General features: G+C 27.4%; 1 protein-coding gene across 2 annotated transcripts in view; it reads right to left on the bottom strand.

The window, feature by feature from the left end:
• The window catches only part of LOC117167152 (patj homolog), a 96,339-nt gene that overhangs the window by 13,690 nt on the left and 61,134 nt on the right, over window positions 1-21,515 (bottom strand). For both annotated transcript variants that reach the window (XM_033351876.1, XM_033351884.1), the window contains exons 12-16: window positions 18,230-18,534; window positions 10,376-10,603; window positions 10,075-10,248; window positions 9,832-9,993; window positions 5,926-6,168 (exon numbers count right to left, since the gene is read on the bottom strand). In XM_033351876.1, the coding sequence (XP_033207767.1) occupies window positions 5,926-6,168; window positions 9,832-9,993; window positions 10,075-10,248; window positions 10,376-10,603; window positions 18,230-18,534 (1,112 nt within the window). The remainder of the gene's footprint in view (window positions 1-5,925; window positions 6,169-9,831; window positions 9,994-10,074; window positions 10,249-10,375; window positions 10,604-18,229; window positions 18,535-21,515) is intronic.

The raw sequence follows: 21,515 nt of genomic DNA, 5'->3' as shown, positions 1-21,515 counted from the left end.
GCCAATTAGCACAAATGGTAAGTTCCGACAGTGCCTACAAGTGTGCCTACTGGCCGCTAAATGGCAATACCGGTTTCATATGTATACACCTGGTACTAATTGAAGTGGGTAATTATTTTATAACAGAGTAATTATTAGTTCATCTAAATTTTCTTTACGGAATTGAATATTACTTAATTTAACACATCTATCAATGAGACCTTTAATTATACCAACTTTTTGAGAAAATAAATGATGAGAATTATAATTCAAATAACGTCCTGACCAAGACGCTTTTTTATACCAATTTTTTATTAAATTACCTTCTGAAGTCTAAATCTTCCATTACTAAATTTGATACAATAGGGGATAATGGGGAGCCCATAGGACAACCTGAAACTTGAAAAAAATTTATTATTAAAAGAAAAACTGTGTTATTCAATACTGTTCTAGTAGCAATAATAAATTCATTTTTGGAGATTTTTGTTAAATTATGGTTTAAATAAAATTTTTCTTCTATACAATCTAATGCAAGGTCCATTGGAATATTATCAAACATTGATACTACGTCCAGTGAAACCACAGAATGTGAATCCGGAACGTTGACATTTTAGGCTCTTCTTTTAATTCCCGACTGCTGATAAGAGAAACATAACTGTAGCTGCAAATCGAAATGATTACATAACAACGGTTGAAAATCTATTTTAAAATTACATTTTATACATAAAGATCAAAACTAGTCTTCTTCCAACTTTGGAGTAAAAATGTAATTATATTGCAATCAGGTGGGAAAAGAAAAGATTCATAAATAACTACAGACTCACAAATTAAAAACAAATAACAGTGTTGTTTCTAAAGCATATGCTTTACCAAAAGTGCACAAAACAGATTTAAAATGGCGTTTGATTGTTTCCGCTGTAGGTTCTCCAACTTATAATTTATCAAAATACATTGCAAATTTGTTTAAAACCAATTTCTGGTAAAACTCAAGCTTTTGTAAGGAATAGTTGGGAATTAAAAGAAGAGCTTAAAAATTTCAAAGTACCGGATTCACATTCTTTTGTTTCACTGGATGTAGTAACAATGTTTGATAATATTCGAATGGACCTTGCATTAGATTGTATAGATGAAAAAAAATTAAATTTAAACCATAATTTAACAAAAATCTCCAAAAATGAATTGATTATTGCTTCTAGAACCGTATTAAATGACACAGTTTTTTCTTTTAATAATGCGTTTATTTTAAGTTTCAGGTTGTCCTATGGGCTCCCCATTATCCCCAATTGTATCAAATTTAGTAATGAAAGATTAAGAGAGAAGGACTCTTGACAGTTTAACTTTTACTCCCATTCTTTACAAAAGATATGTAGATGACACCCTAGCAATTGTTCCCAGACGAGAGAGACGATAGAGAAGTATCAGGAGCAGTTGGACAAAGTAAGCTTTGAGGGGGAGTCGGTGGACGAGATATGGGAGGATCTACAAGAGAAGGTGAAGGGTTGTGTGCAAAAGAAGGTATTTAGGAAGAAGAAGAAAGGAATGGTGAAGCCGTGGTGGGATAGGGAACGTAAAATGATGAAGAGAAATGTGAAAAAGAAGTACAGGATGTGGAAGGAAGGAACCGCGAAAAGGGAGGAGTGCGTAGAAATGAGGAAGGAGATTAGGGCGATGTGTAAGAAGAAAGAGCAGGAAAAAGAAAAAGAGCTGGAAGAGGAGTTGAGAAGTGTTAAGACAGAAGGGGACGTGTGGAAGATAATTAATAGGTTTAGGAAACGTAGGATGGGGATAAGTGAGAAGATAGGGAGCTACGAATGGAGGAAATTTTTTAACGATTCATTTCAGGGGTCAGACACACGTAAGAGAGATGAGGGGATTGGAAGAACGAGGGAGGTAGATGGAGAGGAGCTGAACGATGAGGAGATATAGAAGCAGATAGGGAAATTTAAAAAAATATAAGGCAGCAGGAATGGACGGGGTATAGAACGAAGCGTGGCTGTTAGGAAGAGGTTAGGGATAGGAAGAGGTAGGGAAATTATAGAGGAATTACGCTCATGAATACTGCGTACAAAATATACCCGATGGTGTTAGCAGATAGGCTGCGAAAGGATGTTGAGGGGAAAGGAATATTGCCGGAGACGCAGGCGGGCTTTAGAGAGAGAAGGAACACTATTGACAATATTTACGTCTTGCAACACGTGGTGGATAGAGAATTAACCAAAAAGGGTGCCAAAACGTATGCGTTTTTTGTAGATCTAAAGAGCGCGTTCCCGTCAGCAGATAGGGGGAGGTTGTGGGAGGCAATGGAAGAGAGGGGAGTGAAGAGGGACCGGATCGAGGGGATAAGGGAGGTATATGAGGAGACGACAGATAGGGTGAGAGGAGGGGAGGGAATCTCTGAGGGATTCTGGATGGATAGGGGGTTGAGGCAAGGGTGCCCACTTAGCCCAACGCTTTTTGCAATTTTGATCGCGGATATGGAAAGTAAGCTAGCGGCCGGAGTGGTAGGAGGAGTTAGGGTAGGAGGAGTCAGGATATGGTCACTAGCATATGCAGATGACATAGTGCTGCTGGCAAAGAGCGAAGAGGCTTTAAAGGAGATGATGAAGAGGTTGAGAAGATACTTGGACAAAAATAGGCTAGAGTTAAATGCGAACAAATCAAAGTTTATGGTGTTCAGGAAGGGAGGCGGGAGAGATAGGGGAGGGGAGTGGAAGTGGAAGAGAAAAGCGGTACAGGAGATGAAATAGTTTGTGTACTTGGGCTTCCTGTTTCGAAGAAATGGGGGAGTGGATGGTCATATAAAAGAGAGGGTGAGAAGGGCAAATGTGGTGATGCGGCAGGTGTGCGGGCTGGGGGCGAGGTTGTTCGCAAATAATTTTGTAAGGAGAATGAAATTGTTTGATTCGCTCGTGAAGAGTGTCTTATTTTACGGAGTAGAGGTGTGGGGTTGGAAGGTACGTGAGGAGGTAAATAGGATACAGGAAAGGTATGTAAAGTGGACACTGGGGTTGGAAAGGAATACGCCGAACTATATTGTCAGGAGGGAGACAGGAAGGGCGAGTTTAGGGATTATAACAGGGAGTCGAGCGTGTAAATATGAGGAGAAATTTTTGGAAGAGGGGGAAAGTAAATTGGTTAGGGAGTGTTGATGGGAGAAGGAGAACAGACGTAGTGGTGCAAAGATGGAAGTGGAAAAGGAAAGGTATTTTAGAACGAATGGATTGCGGATGGATGAAGTTAGCAGGAGGCACGAGGAAGGAAGGTATGAGTTGGTTCAAAAGAATGGCATAGAGAAAGAGAAGGCGGAAAGAGAGGAGAGGATAAGAGATTCAAGGTTTAACGGGAACTATGTGTGGATTATGCCAAGGGAGAGAGCGCAATATTTGCGTGAGAAAGGAGAGCAAGGTAGTCAGAGACTTATAGCGAGAATGAGATGCGGTTGCATGGAAGGTTATAATAGGTTCTGGCTTTCTAGAGAGAAGAGAATGTGTGAACTGTGCTGGAAAGGGGATGCAAAAATTGAGCACTGGTTGGAGGAGTGTGATGAGGTGGAAAGGAGTGAGATAAGCATGGAGATATTGTTGCATGAAAGGGGGGACAAAAGGGCAGTAGCATGGGTGAAGGGGGTGTTGGGTAAGATGGAGAAAAAGAGATCGAAGAAGGAAGAGGCATGGAGAAGGAAAGATTGTAAATAGGAGAGGAAGTAGATGTAAGAAAAATGTAAACATTGTAAATAGTAGTTAAGTATTAGGTGTTAGCCACGGAGACAGAGGCTGGTAATGCGAGGCATAGCGATAAAAGAGCGAAATGCGTGCGAGGCGAGGCGCAGCGGGTAAGGTTAAGCTATAGAAACGAGCGGATTAGCTATAAGGTGTGGATGGATGAAACTTTGTAAGAAATAGTTGTAAGAAAATTTTGTAAAAAAAATGGAAGTGTAAGCAAGTCAATTTTTTAAGGCCAGCAGGCCGAAAAATAAACGTTTATCTAAGTCTATCTTGTATCAAATTTAGTAATGAAAGATTCAGAAAGAAGGGCTCTTGAAAGTTTAACTTTTACTCCTATTCTTTACAAAACATATGTAGATGTCATCCTAGCAATTGTTCCAACTGAAAAAATAGATGAATTCATTAAGACTTTCAACAATGTGGAACATGCAATTAAGTTCACGATTGAAAGAGGAGAATAACTCTATTGCTTCTCTCTCTCTCACCTCCCCTCCCCCTATATATATATATATATATATATATATATACATATATAATTCTCATAATTTATTTTCTCAAAATTTGGTATAATTAAAGGTCTTATTGATAGATGTGTTAAATTAAGTAATATTCAATTCTGAAAGAAAATTTAGATCAACTAAAAATTACTCTTTTACAAAATAATAACCCACTCCAATTAGTAAACGAAATCGTTAAAGAAAGAATCCATGAAATGTATAATAATTCATCTAAAAATAACAAATGGATTGAAACTTATAATACATATCATCTAAAGGTTTCATTTCCTTATATTGAAGGTCTTTTTGAGCGTCTCAGAAGTGGTCACTATTTTGATTTTGAGATTAATAATATAAAAATTTTAGCTCGTGAACACAATATTCAAAAAAGAAGAATATTAGAGCCTATTTTCATAAATAAATTTACTAAAAATTCCATCAATTTGTAAACTGAAATATTAAATGTAAATAAAATATATCAGACTATTTTATAAAAAATTATTTATACATAAATTATTAAATAATTTTTTTTCCAATTTTAAATTCAATTTACTTTGGCGCACTTTTCATTAAATTCTCCATTTTAAAATTGGTGTCATGTAAAATTGACATTATTTTTAATGCATTCGTTAGTCCATGTTTGTCCTTCCAAACAAAGAGTATCTGTTGTCGTTAAAATTTTATTTTTAAATGTAGTAAATATCATATAATTTGGAGCCTGTTTTAATTTTGAGGCTTCAAATTTAAAGTTTTTCTGTGTTTTTCTTAAAAAAAGGACACTTTTCCAATCATGCATATAAAAAATTTTTAACTTCAAACAATTGTTGAATTTATAGAATTTGGCTCACTACCAAATTATGCTCCTTTGTAAGGACCAAAGTACAATTGAAATGTCTTGTTTTGAGATTTTAATATCAAAATTGAAAAGTAAATTTATACACAATACAATTTTTTAATAAAATTAATTAATTCTTTCCAATGTATTACATATTGTTAAAGAATTTTTAATTAAGACCTTGAAGAAGACCTGCTACAAGGTTGAAACGTACGATTGTTATATCTTTTAAGATTGACGAATAAAGATTCATTGACATCTGAATCCATTTGTATTTGTATTGGACCGTATGATCATAATAAAACGCATTCTCTCATTAATGATAATAACAGTCGAAGAAATTTCACAGTGTAGATAAACGCCAACCACTGAATTTTTAATTCAAATAATTAGTTTGTAAACGATATCCAAGATCAAATATATTGACAATAATTAAGATAATATGGACACGAAAAACACGGCTTTGGGGAAAAATATCTAGTAATACCTCCTTTTAAAAATGGCAACATTACTGCCGATGGTCTCTTTTAAAAGAGAAAAGATTATTTTTCATGAAAAAATTGAAATCTAAAAAAATGATAATCAAATATAGTTATTGGATAATACAATTTTAGGTTTAGAAAATCGGTGTTCAATTATTTGGCGCATTATGTTAAAAAAACTTTAATCAGTTCAAGTTGTAGAGAATCTTGTTCCCGATAAAACGTGTTTTGTGAAAGGTCCTTTAGCAGACAATTTAAGGAAATAATGGTGGCATCGCTAAAAAAAAGTGGCTAGTGACGTGAGTCCGAGGGCTAAATTTAGAAACTGAATAAATTTATTAAGACGTCTCCTCCAGCATTCATAAAATACAGTATAATATAAATAAAAAAGAATCATTCGACTTTACCTGATAATCTAAAATAGAAAATCCAAGGCCTCTCTCTCCTTTCACGAGTTCGATTATTTGCGGTTCAGAACTCCACATCGCAAGGCCTGTTAATGGTTCCAGAGATCGGGATTTCATTTTGCTAAGACTTGCATCAGTGACGGTCGCCGTTGTCGTCGCCGATGCTAAAGAACCGTCTGACTTTGCCTTCACGAGTCGATCCATCGAGGGTAGCAAATTTTGTAAGGAACCGCCGAGAATACTCTGTGAGAAGAAAATTATTTTAAAATTGTATATTGAGTTTAACTTGGCAGGATGTCTACTCATATCTTTAAAAAAAATCCCTGACAATTCCAGATTTTTTATAGGAACTCATATATTTGCATCATTCACTTATTAAATAATTAAATGATACAAAAAAACATGATAATTTCTTAAATTTTCTTTTTAGTACCAAATATTTAAACTTCAAATAAATAAGATTTATTTTTAACCAAATAGTTGAATTTTGAATTAAAAAAGATCAGTTTTCAAACAAAAATATAATAGTAAAATTTTCAGTTAATAAAATTCATTTTTCGTGACAACAACAAAATTTACAACCAAAAACATGAATTTTTAACAAAAGGTTACACTTTCAGCATATTAGTTTTATTTTCACACAAATAGATTAATTTTTAAATAAAATAATGCATAGTTCAGTGGAATACTTACATTTTCAAGGAAAAAGATGAATTTTCTACCAAAAAGGACCATTTTTTAATAAAATGCATAAATTTTCAACAAAATATAGAGTTGAACTTAGTTCTATAAAGATAAATTTTTAACAATAAATAGATTCGTTAAATTTTCGATGAAAAAATTAATTTTCAACAACAAAAAAGAACTTTTAGCAAAATAGTTAAATTTTCAATGAATGTGATGAATTCTCAACTAAAATGATGAATGTTGACTGGAAAAGTTAAATTTTAAATAAAAAAAATTAATTCTCAACTAAAATGATGAATCTTAAACTGTAATAATTGAATTTTCAACTAAAAGAGATCAATTGTCAACCAAAGAAATGAATTTTTAAATAATATCAAATAGAAATTAAAATAGTTATATTTCCAGTTTTAAAAATGTTCAAGCAAAAAAACTAATTTAAAGGAAAAATTACATTTGTAAACAAAGTGATGAATTTTGAACAAAAATGATGAATATTCAACTGAAATAGTGAAATTAAAAAAAAAGACAAATTTTCAAATAGAGTGCCTATTTTTCGAGATATTTGAATGTTTGAAGTTAAAAAAATCACCCTGTATATAAAAAATAGGCACTCCATGAAAAAATGTTATGAATCAAAAGTTTCAAGTTAGAAAAATCACCCTGTATAAAATATACAGGGTGGTATTTGCAACGAAAAAGATTAATTTATACTAAAAATGACGAATTTCCAGCAAAATATTTGAAGTTTCAACCAACGAAAGACAAATAAATCACCAAAAATTGAATGGTAAATTTTCAATTTAAAAAAACTAACCAAAGAGATCAATTTTCGACTAAAATGATTGAAAATTTAAATGAAATAGTTATTCACATTTTTAATTTAAAAAATCAATAAAAACATAATTTCAAAAATATAGTTAAATTTTTAATCAAAGTGATGAATTTCTTACTAAAATCATTAATATTTAATTGGGATAGTTTGATTTTAAATAAAAAATATACATTTTCAACTAAAATGATGAATCTTTAAATGGAATAATTAATTTTTTAACAAAATAGTTGAATTTTGAACTAACAAAGATCAGTTTTCAACAAAAAATAGAATAGTTAAATTTTCAGTTAATAAAATTAATTTTTCGCAAAAAAAATATATACAACCAAAAACATGAATTTTTAGCAAAAGGTTAAACTTTCAACAAAGTAGTTTTATTTTCAAACAGATTAATTTTTTAATAAAATGACGCATAGTTCACTCGAATACCTAAATTTTAACGAAAAAGATGAAACTTCAAATAAGAAGATTCATTTTCTACCAAAAAGGACCATTTTTCAATAAAATACATGAATTTTCAACGAAATATGTTTAAATTTATATTTAAAGAGATACATTTTTAACAATAAATAGAATCATTCAATTTTCAGTGAAAAGAATTAATTTCCAGCTAAAGGAGATCAATTGTCAACCAAAAATTGACTATTTCAATTTTCAGTTAAAAAAAATTAGTGTTCAACCAAAGAAATGAATTTTTATATAATATCAAATATCAATTAAAATAGTTACATTTCCAGTTTTAAAAATGTTAAAACAAAAAACTGATTTAAAGGAAACATTACATTTTGAAACAAAGTATGAATTTTCAATTAAAATGATGAATATTCAACTGAAATAATGGAATTAAAAAAAAAGACAAATTTTCAAATAAAACGATGAATATTTAACTGAAATATTTGAATTTTCAACGAAAAAGAAAAATTTTCAAACACAAAGAGAAATTTTTACCAAAATTCAAATAGATACATTTTTCATTCAAAATAAATTAATTTTCAACTAAAATGGAGAATCTTCACTTGGGATAGTTGGATTTTGAATAAAAAATATACATTTTCAACTGAAATTATGAATCTTTAAACGGAATAATTGATTTTTTAACCAAAAAGATGAATTTTCATCCAAGAAGAATAATTTCTAACGAAGAAGACGAATTTGAAACAAAGTATGTACATGAATTTTCAATTAAAAAAGATAAATGGTCGAACAAAAAGTGAATAGTAAAACTTTCAGTTAAAAAACTAATGTTCAACACGAATTTTCAAAAAATTAGTTCATGTTTCAACTGTAGTATTAACATTTTCATTATAAAAACTAATTTTTAGCAAAGGAGAAAACAAATTTTCAATCGAATAATTCCGTTTTGAGCCAAAGAGCTGAATTTTCAATTAAAATTATGAACCTTCATCCAAAAATTGTAATTCTTTAACATTTTGAAAATTTTAATATTTTTCTGTCAAGAGAGAGAAAATATTTCAAACTGGTGAATTTTCAACAAAATACCTGAATTTTCAACCAAATACTTGAATTTATAATTGATAACAGTCAATTTTCAATAAAAAATAGAATGGTTAAATTTTCAGTTAAAAAATTGATTTCAAAACATAGAAAAAATTAGTTTCAAACAAAATACTTAAATACAGTAATATAAAGCTACTTTTACGAATGAAGAATCGTTATTTTTTTATTTTATATTACAATTTAAATTGAATTTAAGCAAAAAATTAAATACGCTTGCAAAACAAATTTCTGACTTTGAAAGAAATTCCAGGTTTACGGTAAACATCCTGCTCGAAAAAAATGAAATAAGGTAGTTGTAGTGCCCAAAGTCAGATATCTAAAAAAAGTAGTTTTTCTTTGATTTTATGAATCAAAAAATATTATAACTGATGTCATTTCAAATAAAAAACATATTTTATAAAAAATGTTAAAATTCAAACAAACAAAAATTAATTTTAATCATGTTTTTTTCAATTGAATTTTGTCTGACCGTCGCTTCTTACCAATTTTTGAAAAATGATTGCATTTTAATAAATGACGGCTTTTTTCCAGGAAAACATTTTCTATAACTCTTCTGTTTCCAATTTTGAACGTAAATTTTTCTATGGCTGAAATCGTTAAAACAATTTTTTTGAAGAAAAAATCAGTAGAGTTGTAGAGAATGTTTTCCCGAAAAAAATAAGCTGTTATTTATTAAAATAAAATCATTTTTCAAAAGCTGGTTGGAAGCAGCAGTCAGAAAAAATGCAATTGCTTTTTTATTTGAAATGCTATCAGTTATAATATTTTGATTCTTAAAATAATAGAAAAACTCTTTTTTTCAGATATCATACTTTTGGCACGAGAACTGCCTTAAATTAATTTTGTAGACATTTAATGAAAGAACATACCCTAGTTTGAAAGGCCGCTTGATGTTGAGCTGTATCTATCGGACAGAGCGCGTCCTGAGATTTGATATTTCTGCCACAGACCATTCTTACGTGAACGGGTAATTCCTTCAGGACGCTCACCACTTCCATGTGGTTAATTCCCAGAAGTCGGTAGCCGTTCACCTGAATAATTAATCCAATTAGAAAATAAAAAATCAACCAAAAGATGAAAGTTTTCATAATTACACTGAAAAAACATCAAACCTCTAAAAGTTCATCTGCCGATCTTAATGTGTTGTTTTGACCAACGGGTCCTTGTGGCAGAATTGAGCGAATATAATGATGAGGCCTCACTTCCTGCCCATTTTCGACGTCTACTGTTCCCTCTAAACTAATTCCTAGACCACTACCTTCAGCGAATTTTTTTAATTGTGCCACCTACGAAAAAGAGTTACAAAAAGTCCAAAGTTTTTAATTTATGAAGTGGCCAAATTGAAATGATGACATCTCAACAGAAATTGAACAAATAAAATAAAAGAAATATGAATCAAACAAAAATATTTACCACTATCTCGACATCCGGTCCGACGATTTTTTGCCACTTAGATTTGATTGCAGCTTCAATTTGTGGCGTCAGTTCTTGCGATGGATCACTCAAAAGAGCCTCAACATTAGTTTCTGGAGAAGAATCACGAGTATCAGTCTCTCTATCCATTTCATGAAGAATCGCACTATCGATTGTCGTGTGCGACTCGCCCTCTGGCTCTATTTCTATCGTCGATTCTCCTTCTTGCTGCACGTAAAAAAATATAAATAATATTATATTATTCTGTAGAGCGGCAATGAGAATTATAAATTCAGATTTCGAAATGCCTGAACCGTCTTTGAATATTTGACGAAAGGCGTACTAAAGGTAGCAGGGTAGCGATTCGGCGGACTATTTCTAATTCCCGGTCAAAATTTTCTATTTTCCCCGCCAAATAAAAGATAAATATTCATACTTGCTGCTGAACGCAAAAATTTACTTTAATTCGTGACTTTCATTCCAAACGTTCTCTAACACAACAGAGCAAAAATTACAAAACAAAACAATTTTAAAGCAAATATTTAAAATTTTCACTGAGAATATATAATTTAAACAAAAATGGAATGGTTAAACTTTTAATTGCAAAAAATGATCTTTCCAGAAGAAATTAAGGATTTCCCAGAAAAGAGTTCAATTTTATAAAATAACTGATGAATCTTCAACTGGATATAGTTGAATTTTAAACCAAAAAGATGAGTTTTCAACTAAAACAATGAATCTTAGAAATAGTTGAATTTTCAACCACAACAAATTAATTTTTACTAACAAAGATTAATTGACAAACAAACGTAAATAATTAAATTTTAAGTTAGAAAAATTGAAAAAACAAAATAATTTTAAACTAAAGAATAAACAAATTTTCAACAAAAAAGTTAAATATTCGACAAGAAATTCCTTTCCATTCAAAGAAAAAAGAAGTTTACAATCAAATAGCTTATATTTCAACCATAGAAATGTATTTTTAATTAAAATGATGAATCTTTAAAAAAAAAATTTTGACCAAAGAGATTAACTTGCAATCAAGTAACTTTATTTCTAACCTAAAATATGAATTTTCAACTAAAATAATAAATAATTAACTAGAATACTTAAATTTTTAACCGAAAATAAGAATTTTTAAACAAGAAAATTCGCTAGCAATAAAAAGATAATAATTAACTAACAAAATCCATTTTTTTTAAACAAAATATGTGGATTTTCAACGAAATAGTTAAATTTTCAATTAAAAAAGACCAAATTAGATCCAAATTGTCGAATTTTTAACAAGAGAAGAGCAATTTTCAACCATAATGGCCATTTAAATTTTCAGTTGAAGGAATTCATTGTTAACCACACTGATGAATTTTCAATCATAAAGATTAATTTTCTACAGAAAGGCGAATTTTTCACAAGCTTCATAAATTTTGGAACGCCTAGTTTAATTTTGAAATAAACAATATCAATTTTTAACCGAGTGGTTGAATTTTCATTGAAAAAGATACATTTTCAACGAAAAATATAATAGTTAAATTTTCTGTTAAAAATCTAACTGTTAACAATCAAGCAAAATGTATTTCAAGGAAAATATTTTAATTTTCTACTGAAATCGTTAAATTTTTAGTTAAAGAAATTGGTTTTCAACAAAGTAGTAACATTTTCAACCAGAGATGAATTTTTAAGTAAAATGATGAATCTTAAAAAAAAAAATTTCAACAAAAAAGTAGAACTTTCAACCAAGAAGTTTTATTTTCAACCTAAAAGATGAATTTTAAAGCTGAAATTATCAATATTAAACTGGAACACTTGAATTTTTAACCGAAAAGAATAAATTTCAAACAAGAAAATTAACTTGCAACGAAAAAGATAATTTTCTACCAGAAAATCGATTTTCTTTTTACCAAATATGTTCTTTTTCAATGAAGTAGTTCAATTTTCAATTTAAAAAGAAAAATTTTTCATCCAAATTGTTGAATTTTGAACTAGAAAAGAAATTTTCAACCAAACTGATGGATTTTCAACTAAAATGATAAATCTTCAACGGCAATAGTTGAATTTTATACCAAAAAGATTAATTTTCAACCATAAAGATTAATTTTCTACAAAAAGGCAAATTTTTCACAAACTGCATACATTTTCAAACAACTAGTTCAATTTTTAAATAAGCAATACACATTTTTAACCAAGTAGTTGAATTTTCATTCTAAAAATATACATTTTAAACGAAAAATAGAATGGTTACAATTTTCTGTTAAAAATCTAACTCTTAACAAAGAAACAAAATAAGGGATTTCAATGAAAATGTTGAATTTTCTACTGGAATAGTTACATTTTTAGTAAAAGAAATTGATTTTTTTTACAAAATATATGGTTTTTTAAATAAAACAGTTGAATTTTCAATTGGAAAAGATCAATTTTTATCCGAATTGTCGAATTTTTAAATAGAAAAGAAATTTTCAACTAAACTGATGAGTTTTCAACTAAAATGATAAATCTTCAACTGCAATAGTTGAATTTTATACCCAAAAGATGAATTTTTAACCATAAAGATTAATTTTCTACAAAAAGGCAAATTTTTCACAAACTGCATACATTTTCAAACAACTAGTTCAATTTTTAAATAAAAAATATCAATTTTTAACCAAGTAGTTGAATTTTCATTAAAAAAAAGAGACATTTTTAACGAAAAATAGAATGGTTACAATTTTCTGTTAAAAGTCTAATTCTTAACAAAGAAACAAAATGGATTTCAATGAACATAGTTTAATTTTCTACTGAAATAGTTATATTGTTAGTCAAAGAAATTGATTTTCTTTACAAAATATGTGGGTTTTCATTAAAATAGTTGAATTTTCAATTTAAAAAGAAAAATTTTCATCCAAATTGTTGAATTTTGAACTAGAAAAGAAATTTTCAACCAAACTGATGGATTTTCAACTAAAATGATAAATCTTCAACGGCAATAGTTGAATTTTATACCAAAAAGATGAATCTTCAACTATAAAGATTAATTTTCTACAAAAAGGCAAATTTTTCACAAACTGCATACATTTTCAAACAACTAGTTCAATTTTTAAATAAGCAATATAAATTTTTAACCAAGTTGTTGAATTTTCATTCAAAAAAGATACAGTTTTAACGAAAAATAGAATGGTTACAATTTTCTGTTAAAAGTCTAATTCTTAACAAAGAAACAAAATTGATTTCAATGAAAATAGTTTAATTTTCTACTGGAATAGTTACATTTTTAGTCAAAGAAATTGATTTTTTTACAAAATATATAGTTTTTCAATGAAACAGTTGAATTTTCAATTTGAAAAGATCAATTTTTATCCGAATTGTTGAATTCTGAAATAGAAAAGAAATTTTCAACCAAACTGATGGATTTTCAACTAAAATGATAAATCTTCAACGGCAATAGTTAAATTTTATACCAAAAAGATGAATCTTCAACCATAAAGATTAATTTTCTACAAAAAGGCAAATTTTTCACAAATTGCATACATTTTCAAACAACTAGTTTAATTCTTAAATAAAAAATATCAATTTTTAACCAAGTAGTTGAATTTTCATTTAAAAATATACATTTTCAACGAAAAATAGAATGGTTACAATTTTCTGTTAAAAGTCTAACTCTTAACAAAGAAACAAAATGGATTTCAATGAAAATAGTTTAATTTTCTACTGAAATAGTTACATTTTTAGTCAAAGAAATTGATTTTCTTTACAAAATATGTGGTTTTTCAATAAAATAGTTGAATTTTCAATTTAAAAGACTCAATTTTCATCCAAATTATTGAATTTTGAACTGAGAAAAATAAATTTTCAACCAAACTGATTAATTTTCAACTAAAATGATAAATCTTCAACTGCAATAGTCGAATTTTATATCAAAAAGATTAATTTTCTACAAAAATGCGAATTTTTCTCAAACTTCATACATTTTCAAACTAGTTTAATTTTTAAATAAACAATATCAATTTTGATCCAAGTAGTTGAATTTTCATTTAAAAAATATACATTTTCAACGAGCAATAGAATGGTTAAGTTTTTGTTAAAAATCTAGCTCTTATCAAACAAACAAAATGGATTTCAAGGAAAATAGTTTAATTTGCTACTGAAATAGTTAAATTTTTATTCAAAGAAATTGATTTTTTTACAAAATATGTGGTTTTTCAATGACATAGTAAAATTTTCAGTGTAAAAAGATCAATTTTTATCCAAATTGTTGAATTTTGAACTAGAAAAGAAATTTTTAACCAAACTGATGAATTTTCAACTAAAATCATAAATCCTCGACTGCAATAGTTGAATTTTTTACCAAAAAGATGAAGTACATACATTTTTAAACAAGCAGTTAATTTTCTAAATGAAAAATATCAATTTTCAACCAGATAGTTGAAATTTTACCCAAAAAAGATACACTCTCAGCCAAAAATAGAATAGTCAAATTTATCTAAAATTTGAAAGAGTGGACTTTCAAATTGTGAAAAAAATTCTGACTTGCAATAGAGAATCCTTTAAATTCCTTTCTTCTAAATCCGAATTATAATTCTTTTCAAAAATTTCCGGTCCATGTCAAAAATTCCCTGTTGCAAATGAAACTATATTTCTGTACGGAAAATCCCTGCCCTAAAATAAAAATGAAAACTACTTTATGAAATTCCCTGTTCCAAGTCAGGATAAATTTGCAGTAAGCGAATAAAACGTAATAAATCCATTTTTTTGAGAAATAATGAAAAATAATAAAAATTCAATAAAAAATTATGATTTAATTGGACAAAGCTGAGATAATCTGAAAAATCTGCGTCTGTAGATAAAGTAGTGATCACTTTTGTAAATTGACCAAAATTATCAAAAGTCAAATCGCTACTTTTAGTTAAAAAGAGACGTAGACATATTTACTGGAAGTGCAAATTCCTGAGTAGTGAAAATTATTTTAAATAATGTTGAAAATTCCCTTTTTCTGCATTTTCATTTTATAATTAATTTTTGGTGTGCATTTTTGTTTTAGAAATTTAAATTTTCCGAATATATATTTTGAAAATTTGCTATTTAAACGAGTTTTGATTTTCGAGTTCTGAAATTGCATAATTCTAATTTCTCTTAAAATTCAAATAAATGAAATGCTGGAACAATTAAAGTTGCGGACAGAAAAAAATTAAAAATAATAACGTTTCAGAATAATTAAAATCCTGGAATGAAAAATCAACAAATTAAGTTTCGGGAAAATAGAGAAGAATGCAACAAGAAATAAAGGAAAATTCGAAAATATGCAAATTTGTCTACTTAAGACTTTGAAAAATTGAAAAATTGAATTTCAAAAAAATTATAATATGGGGCTGCAACATTACTTTTGTACCATTCTTCCTAGTAAATGAAACTTTGAACAAATTAAACTTCAGGAAATTTCGGAATATCTAAATTCAGTTATTTAAAAATTCGTCAAAATTCTATTTTATGGCAAATAATATATCGAGATTAGGCAAATTTGGTTGATAGAAACTTGGAGAATGAAAATTCGAATAAATAAACGAATATAAATTTGGGATAACGAAAATATTAATAAATACATGTGCGGGAAAAATAGGATACCACAAACTGATACAAATTAAATTCAGGGTGTTTATCCTACCTGGAAAATATGGAAAACTTTGAATTGTCATCGCATTTTTTTGTTTAGAGAATGCTTATTTTTTAATTGCAACATGAAATTAAATAACAATGGTTCTTTATTTGTAAAACTAGCTTTATATTACTGAATTCAACTATTTGGTTGAAAACCCGTTTTTTAGGGTTCAAATAATTTTTTTTATCTGAAAATTTAGCTATAGCTTCTTGGTTGAAAATTCTATTATTCGAGTTACAAAATTCTTTATATTATTAGAAAATTCTTATTTTTTATTTAAAATTCAACTATTCCTGGTGAAGTTTCATAATTTTTGTTGAAAAATAATCTTCATGAAAAAACTTTATGAAAAACGTAACTGTTTTTTTGAAAATTAGTTCTTTTTTTAAGTATATGTTTTTTTTTAAACTGAAAATGAGACTATTCCATTTGAATATTAAATTAAGTTGAAATTTCATCGCTTTAGTTGAGCATTATTTTTTTTAATGTAAACTTAACTTTTTAATTTCCGGTCAAAAAATTATTTTTTTAGTTGAAAATTTGTCTTTTTTGGTAGAAATTAATCTTCTTGGTTCAAAATTAATCTTTTCGGTATAAAATTCTATTATTATGGTCAAAAATTCACCATTTTAATTACGAATTCGTTTATTTGGCTTAAAATTTAATTATTCCAGTAGAAAATTCATCATTTTAATTTAAAATTCATCACTTCGTTTGAAAATGTATCTATTTTTTTTAAATATTTTTTTTGAACTGAAAATGTGACATATTGAAAATATTCCATTGTATATTTTATCACTTTAGCTGAAAATTTATGTATTGAAAATTCGTATATTTTGGTAGAAATTAATCTTCTTGGTTGAAAGTTAATCTTTTTAGTTGAAAAATCAATTATTCCCGTTAAAGATTCAACAATTTATTGGATCTTTTTAAATAGTATCTTTTGATTTTTCATTTATCATTTTAGTTGAAAATTAATCACTTTGTTTGAAAAAGTAACTATTTTTTGGAAAACAAAATTTTTAGGTTACAAATTTATATTTTTAGTAGAAATTAATCTTCTTGGTTACAAATTCATTTGTTGGTTGAAAATTCCTAACTTTGTTTGAAAAAAACTTTTTTTTTTGAAAGTATATTTTTAAAACTAAAAATTGAACTATTCAATTTGTGGTTGAAAAATTATCCTTTTTAGTTAAATAATGGTCTTTTTTGGTATAAATTAGTCTTCTTGGTCGAAAATTTATCTTTTGGTTTGAAATTCAATAAATTAAAAAGAAAAAATAACTACTACTACTAACTACTATTTAAATTGAATATTCCATAATTTGGTGTATTTCGTTGAAAAATCGTCTTTTTGGTACAAAAATAATCTTCTTGTCAGAAAATTCATTTTTTTGTTAAAAATTCAAGGATTACAGTTAAATATTCATTATTTTAGTTGAAAATTCATCTTTTTGGTTGAAAATAAAAATACTTGGTTGAAAGGTAAAATTCTTTTGATGAAAATTGATCTTTTTGGTTTAATATTCATCTATTCCAGTTGAAAATTCATAATTTTAGTTAAAAGTTCATCACCTTGGTTTTCAATTTTTTATTATAAAAAAAATTTTGTTTTAACTGAAAGCTTAACTATTCCATTTTTTGTTGAAAGCTGATCTTTTTAGTTCAAAATTAAATTATTTGGTTAAAAATTGATATTTTTAATTGAAAAATCAACTATTTGGTTGACAATTCATGTATTTCTTGAAATCGTCGTTTTTGGTAGAAAATTAATCTTTTTGGTTGAAATTTTCTCTATTTAGTTCAAATTCGTCTATCTAGAAAATGCAATATTTTTACTTGAAAAATTAAAAATTTGAAACAGTTAAATGCGAATTTAATATAGTACCCACATTAATTTTACCATGACATGCACTGAATTTCAAGTAGAAGAAGATAATGAAATTTGGCAAAATGAAAATTTGTTAACTTGAAGTTTAGAGAAAATACAAATTAAGGACCAAGATAATAAGGATAAATAAAATTTCGAGAATATACTAATTTCACAATTTAAAAGTTTGATAACATTAAAATTAAAATTCAAGAGGGCCAATTCGGACAAATTGAAATTCGCTAAAATGTAAATTTTGATGGCACGTCTAAATTTTGATTTCGCAAAAATATACTTTCTTTTTTCTTAATGAAAAAAAATATATATATAAAAAATATTCGTTTTTTCTGAAACTTACTGCAGTGATGGGGAACGTGGGGAGACTTGTGATGGAGGGAGAACCCGGCTGCTGAGGTAACCTGAGTTCACTGGCGGCAATTGCTTGCTGCAGTTGTTCATATTTTGGACCCCGAAGATACCGTTCTAAACAAAGAACAACGATTGTTCCTGTACTTCTCAAAACTTCAACAGCTTCATGATTCGAATAACCCTGTAGAGAGTGACCGTTGACTTCCACGATTCGGTCATTTATTTGAATTTTCCCGCTCAAGTCAGCAGCGCTACCTTCACTTATACTCTTCACGAAAATTCCCGAGAGTTCCTCTGGAAAAAGAAATTACAATATTTCAGTTTATTGTATCAAAAAGGACTCTTGAAGAGGAGGAAAAACTTAATTAGAGAATTTCAAGTATCTAGATCTCTTCAATATTAACATTTCTCATCAAGGAGACATTACAAATTTCAAAGTTTCAGTAAGGCTTGTCATTTCTGGAACCCATCTTAATTTGAAACTCAACAACTTGTGCAAGTTTGAACTTCGCAGGCATCACAGTCCCTCTGGCATAATATTTAGGGACCAAAGGGTACTTTTGGTCACGTTCATAGGGTAATTTTTTCGCGCTCAAAAAATAAGAAATCCAGGATAAATTCATAGGACTTCCCAACAATTCAAGTTAAATTGAAAATAAATAAAATGAATTGGAAAAACATTTTAATCCGAAATTTTTTATTGATATCCGTAAATTTGAAATGAATTTAGAGTAATTGAAGGGAAATGCGAACAATTCGATAAATTTCATAAGAACTCAAGGTGAATTAAAAAAATCAAATATATTTAAAGCAATTTAAAAATACGAAAAAAATTAATTGAATTCAGTAACTTTAAAATGATCTTATAAAAATTCAAAGGAATTCAAAAGAATTTGATGAAATACCTAAGAATTCCAATTAAAGTAAAAAGACTTTAGGATTAATTAAATAAAAACTTTAAACAAATATATAAAATCATTTGAATTAAGCGTAATTCATTAAATTAAGAAGAATTCAAGTGGATTAAAAAAAATCAAGAGAATTCCAAAGAATTTAAAAGAATTCAAGGTGAATTCCAAATAATAATTGAAATCTCATCAAATATTTGAAACACCACTAATTTCTAACCAAAGAGTGGCTAATGCCTACAAAACATTCAAAAGAATTCAAATGAATTCTTTTTATTTTGAATTGTTTAAAAATCCTTCAAATGATTCAAAATTTTATTTAAAAATCTTGAAAAATCGTTTTATTTAATTTTATATTATTTTTAAAAGTTTTCGAAAACTTCTAACCGTTTTTTAAAAAAATTCTAATTTTTCCTAACATTTTTGAAGAAATCAGCAATAATAGAAAAAATGTCTTAAAATCTTCCACATTCATTTTTGACAATTTTTGTAAATATTTCTAAATAGTTTTAAATATTCTCTTAAAATTATTTTTTCAAATAAAAAAATCATCTTCAATTTTCCTAGAAATCTTAAGCAAATGTTTTTTTTTACTATTTTAAAGCATTTCACAATTCCTAAACAACTTTTAAATTTTTTGCTTGAAATCTATCAAAATCTATATTTTGTTTTAAATTATGTGATGGGATTTCTACTGTATTTTTCCGTACAAATAGCAGGATTTATTCGGTACACGTAGAAACTTCGTTTAAATTATTTGAAATCATTAAAAATTTTTGATTAATTTTTTTTTCGAAACTTCTAAATATCTCATCAACTAACACGGATTTTTCTGAGAATAATAGGAGTTCAATTGTTATATATACATTGAAACTCAACAATTTGACTCATAAATTAAAACTTTTTAAATACAACAATTAAAACTGTAACGTGAAAAGTTTAGTTTCTAATATTTCATTTGTAATTACTGTTTTAAATAAACTTTCAGATATTTCTAAATATTAAGTAATTGTTCTTTTTGATATTTAAAAAATTTCAAATTAAATAGCATGAAAATAGAATATTTGAGACTAATACAATATTTGAAATTTAATAAAGGTCGTTAATTATGAATATATTATTTTGAAATTATTTTAAAATTGAAAATAGTTTATGAAGTTTCAATCAGTTTAATTTTTAAAGTTAAAATCTGGGAATTCTTAAATCTGGAACTGATTCCGAATCATCTTGTATAATCATTTATTAGTCAATTTTAAATCCTTAAAGTAAAATTCAATTTTGAAGATTGTTAATTAATTTATATTCACAGTTGATCAACTAAAAATGTTTTTTTATCGAAAATCTTCGATTTCAAACGCTTCTAATTTTTAATTGTTTAAGTCTTTAAAACTGTGTTTTAAAATTCTTTAAATTAAAGTGTACGGTTAAAAATTGAAACATAAAATATAAAATTTTAGAAGTGAAAGATTTTCGAATTATGCATTTTAAACTGAATGATATCAGAATGTAAAAGCATAAAAATTTAATTAATTCTTTAAAAAATGGTTGAAATCAAACATGTGCAGATTTTTTGTCTAAAAATTTGTACAATTCATTGTTAAAAAATAAATTCACTTTCATTTTCCGGTCTCATAAAATTCCCGGTCATTTCCCGGAAATTTACAAAATTTTCAAAGCTTTTTGACGATTTTATGAGATCTCAAGAAATTTCAAAAGATTTCAAGGGATTACAAGAGGTTTTGGGCATTTCAAATTATTTAAAAAGACTTCAAGAGTTTGAGGATATACCGAAGGATTTTAAGAGAATTTAAGGAATTAAAAGTGATTTCTGCCAATTTGAAAGAATTTTAGAGGATATAATGTTAGAGCGAAGTATTTTCACAAAATTTAGGATATAACAGTGGATTTAAATGGAATTTCCAAGAACTGAAGGGATTTGATACGATGTAAAAAGATTTGCAAAGATTTCAAAGAATTTTAACGTATTTTAAGACATATAAAATAAAGTAACTCTTAATAGTTTTTAAATGTTGGTCAATGCTACGATAAAAGACAAAATATGACGATTTTCTCGGTAAATATAATACACTCTTTAAATGACCTTTATTCGAATTTTATTTCAATTCATGACGTTTATTCTAAACATCCTTTAACCCAACACAGCAAAAAATTGCAAAATAAATTAATTTTGAACCAAATACTTAGTTTTTCCACTAAAAAATATCAATTTACAACAAAAATGGAATAGTTAAATGTTTAGTTAAAAACATTAATTTTGAAAAAATGTTTTTTAAGAAAATAGTTAAATTTTCCAGATAACTGATGAATTTTCAACTAAAACAATAATTTTCAAATAAAACTATAGAT

The sequence above is a fragment of the Belonocnema kinseyi genome, chromosome 1 (assembly GCF_010883055.1).
Source record: "Belonocnema kinseyi isolate 2016_QV_RU_SX_M_011 chromosome 1, B_treatae_v1, whole genome shotgun sequence".
Lineage (NCBI taxonomy): Eukaryota > Metazoa > Arthropoda > Insecta > Hymenoptera > Cynipidae > Belonocnema > Belonocnema kinseyi.
The sequence above is the reverse complement of the archived record's forward strand: the minus strand, read 5'-3'. Positions and strand labels throughout refer to the sequence as shown.